Below are 4192 nucleotides of genomic sequence, written 5' to 3'. Positions count from 1 at the left end.
TTGTAATCGTTTACAAGAGGCTTGTAATCGATTACGCGAGCCATAAGGCTATTTTGGACATCCTGTTGAACTGAAGGAGCCACCTGTGGTAACGTGGGGGACCACTGGTCATTTTTGGGTGTTTTTGAAGACAATTTGACTTGTTTAACAAAATAAATAGTGGTGAATTCATTCATAGGAAAACAATGATTACAATAACAACATTACATTACATCTTACTAAATTATAAAAGTTCACAATAACAACATTGAAACTTCAATACAAGTACAGTCATCCAATAACCAGTCTTACAGCTGATAACATACTATTACAGCACTCCATTAAAGTAAATTTTCCCCTTCACTACAAAACATAAAGCAAAGCATACGTAAATTAATATATTAATTGTCTGGTTGTTTGGATGATGATGACGGTTGGTCTGCTTNTGTGGATGATGATNACGGTAAGTCAGTTGGGCGAACAAATTTGCGGAGGATGGCATCCACATTGTCATTGTTTTCTGCCCACATCGGAAGTCGAATGACAGGTTTTGGCGTCTTCGAGATGACTTCCCGTTGTTCCTCTGTCAACCATTCGTTGAGAGTGCTAACATACATAGTTGAAAATGAATGACGCACNCTCAACTGTCCAAAACAAAATAACACATCAAATCAAATAACAAGAGGATAGAAGGCAAGAAACACACCAAATCAAATAACACACCAAATCAACAAAACCCATAACGTGTTAAAGAAACCACAAGAACCCCAATACCCAAACCTAAAACAAAATACCCAAACCTAAAGAGGATAGAAGGCATTTACCTTGGTCCAACGAAGGTCCATTCNGNAACTTGCCATTTCAGAGCACTGGAGAGCAATGGAGAGCACGCAAAAGGGGAGAGGAAAGGAGAGCACGATGGGAGACGACGGGAGAGAGACAATCTGTCACACAAAACCAATGAAAAAGCNAAGGGGTATAATTGTAATACAAATTTTCTGGAAAGCTTTCCATTTTGCAAGCCAAATTTAAAAAAAAAAGTAAAATAAAGCGACCCAATAAGACGTTGACACGTGGCAGTGTCAAATATGTGTCAAAAAGTGGGTGTCAAAATAACGGGACCCAAACTTTAAATACTATATCCTTTCCCTTTTAAGGATAAAATACAGAAAGATATAGAGTTCCATTTTTTGGATAACCTTTTCCTCCTTTTAATTGTCTTTTGTGAACCAAATAACTAAATCATTTTAATCTGGTGGCATCATATTAACATATCTCATGTGGATGTGAGTATGCTGTCCAAGTTCAGGCAAATATATTTTCAAAGAAAAATAATAAATAATATTTTTTCTTATCATACAAAAAATGAAACATGATAATATTTATTGTAATCATTTGACTATTAACAACAGAATAAACAAAAAGCTCAAATTGAATAATATTTTTAACCTTAAAAATTAATGATAAATACTATTTTAGCCTTTTAAATTTAAAAATTCATTTTTAGTTTTTCAAGTTTAAATATTCATTTTAACTTCTTAACTTAAAAACAATACGTTTAATATTTAAACATTTTTCAGAACAGAATTTGATCTTTAAAATCTTTGAACATTAGATTTAAGAAGTTGAAGACAACTTTGAATATGTTATATTTTAGAATTATTTTATGAAGTTAACTATTACACAATATAAAGGTCAGATTCTTTGCAATTTATTAAAAAAAGTTGGTATTTTTATTTTAGTTTAATCATTCGACAGATATTTTTTAGATGAGAATATCAAATATAACAATAAAAATTCTTAAACATAATTATATTATTGTTAGCATCGTTCATATAAAAAGTTTTTTAAAAACTCGCATAATTAACTTTAATCCCAATCATTATTCAAATATAATTTAAATATTTATATTTATAAAAAATCTATTTTACTAACAAATATTATTTTAACACTACAATTATTATTAGACCATCATCTCCAACTTTCGGTATTCAAAATAGACCTATTAAGATGTTTGGATTTATAGTAATTTTTTTAAAAAAACAAAGATTTAATGATTATGAAAATATAGTTTTTCTATCTCTCTATATATTTTTTATACAAAAGGAAATATAATATAAATAATGGGAAATTTAAAAAAGAAATCATGCATTTTCTAAATGACAACTTACTTTAAAATGGTGATAATTATATTTATGATTGTATAATTAATTAGGATTTGGTTATTACTGTTTTCTAAAAATCAGCCATATGTTTTGGATAAATGGGACAAAAAATAGCTCTTGACTCTGAAATTTAAGATTTCATACCAGATTTTGAAATGGCAATAGAACTACAATTTCATCAGACACAAATAAACACTAAGATCATAACATATATTACAACATGAAAATTACAGGGGTAAAAATATACAAATGGATCCACATTGTTTCACATAATTAAACAAGATAAAGTAAAAAATTAAGGTTAAATATGTTTTTAGTTTCTATATTTTGAGATAATTTAGAAAAGGCTTAATACCGCTTTTGGTCCCTAGTTTGGGAGGTTTTGTTCAATATGGTCCTACCTTTTTTTTTAGTAACAATTGATCCCACTTTTTGAAAAAATTGTTCAATTGACTCCCAAACTAGGGACCAAAAGCGGTATTAAGCCTTTTATTTTTCTTTTGTTCATAATCGTCCCATATTCGAGTTTAAATTGTTTATTATCGTCCCATATTCAAGTTTAAATTGTTTATTATAGTTCTTATTGTATATGATGATGACATGATTTTTAACATAACATTATGTCAGGACTGTTAAAATAACATTTGGATAGGAGAATACATGGAAGAACTTATTGATGTCGTACGTCGAAACCAAAAAGGAGTCAATTGAACAGTTTTTTCAAAAAGTGGGATCAATTGTTACTAAAAAAAGGTAGGACCATATTGAACAAAACCTCCCAAACTAAGAACCAAAAGCGGTATTAAGCCTTTAGAAAACTTTGGTTTTAATCCTTTTTATTAAATTTTTTTAATTTTACTTGTTATAATGAAATGTGCTGTAACAAATAAAGTTAAAAAAATTTAATAAAAAAGACTAAAAACAAAATTTTTTCTACAGTTAAAGGACTAAATCATACCTCAATTTGAAAGAGAGACGAAAACTACCCAAAAAATATAGAAACTAAAAATATATTTAACCCTTAAAAAATATCAGCACTGCAAGAAAAAACAACCTAGTTGAAGATTTACTTATAAACATGACTCTGACATACTGGTAAGAATCAAATTCTTATCAGACACCCGTTCTAACTTGATAATCAATAAAACAAATAAAAAAGATGAGATCAATTCAACAGGGATACATAACAGAGTTCAGAAACAGTGGTAATCTTAGTGAAGAACTGATAAGGCTATGCAGCTTTTGCTGTTAAACCAAGGTGAATACAGAACAGATGATGAAGTATGATGTGACCAAGATCTCCATATTCTTCAGCCATGATCAGAGAAGAGGTTTGAAAGTTAGTGATGAGGGTACCCTTTTGTTGATGCTTTGCATGCACACCCTCTCTGGCCACTGATCTCTGCTTCTTCATGTTCTTCCTCCGACTGTCATGATCTGCTATTCTGCAGCACCAAAAAGTTAAGATGATGAATTAGAGAGAAAGCAAAGAAAATGGAAGACATATATAGAGTTGAGAAGGTTGAATTTCAGATACTCCTTAGAGAAAGAAAGAGGATTGGTGACTCCAGAGAGACAAAGTGGAACTCCATGAGTAACACGAAGGTTGAGCATGAACTGCATTTTGTGATCGGATTTTCAGAGAAATTGACAGGGAGACAGAGAGAGAGAAGAGAAATGATAATATGGACAAAGTCTTTAGTTGCGAGCGTTTGTGTGTGACGTCTCTATTCTCTTCTCCACACGGTGTCCTTTTTTTTAAACTCTGAATATTACTATTTTATTAATTTGGATAATTCATTAATGCCTGCATTTCCATAATTTTATTCCTTCATTTTCATATTTTTTTTCTCGTTTCAAAAAATTTAATTATATAATTTAGAACAAAATAATTTTGAATTGTAAAAATAAGTTTTGAATTATGCAACCAAAAGGTTTTTGAATTAGAATTGTATAATTCAGAAGTAAAAAATGACTTTAAAATTACATGACATGCAAAATGAAAGAAAATCTTTTATGAGAATATGGAAAGAAAGTTATTGATATAC

The 4192-nt window shown here is 29.8% G+C and overlaps 1 protein-coding gene across 1 annotated transcript; it reads right to left on the bottom strand.

Annotated features, from left to right (window-relative positions):
• Positions 1-3182: 3182 nt before the first annotated feature.
• LOC106755892 lies at positions 3183-3874 on the bottom strand. The gene is made up of 2 exons (XM_014638119.2): positions 3682-3874; positions 3183-3589 (listed from the first exon to the last, which is right to left on the bottom strand). Exons 1-2 carry the CDS (start codon positions 3765-3767, stop codon positions 3376-3378), a joined length of 300 nt encoding a protein of 99 aa, XP_014493605.1. The 5' UTR covers positions 3768-3874; the 3' UTR covers positions 3183-3375.
• Between the last annotated feature and the right edge of the window lie 318 nt (positions 3875-4192).

The sequence above is a fragment of the Vigna radiata genome, chromosome 2 (assembly GCF_000741045.1).
Source record: "Vigna radiata var. radiata cultivar VC1973A chromosome 2, Vradiata_ver6, whole genome shotgun sequence".
Lineage (NCBI taxonomy): Eukaryota > Viridiplantae > Streptophyta > Magnoliopsida > Fabales > Fabaceae > Vigna > Vigna radiata.
This window is presented reverse-complemented; position numbering and strand designations above follow the sequence as displayed.

Coding starts and splice junctions, on each gene's coding strand:
- LOC106755892 (XM_014638119.2), bottom strand. CDS start 3,767: ATGCAGTTCATGCTCAACCTTCGTGTTACTCATGGAGTTCCACTTTGT. Junction 3,590..3,681: donor CCTCTTTCTTTCTCTAAGGA/GTATCTGAAATT, acceptor TTGGTGCTGCAG/AATAGCAGATCATGACAGTC.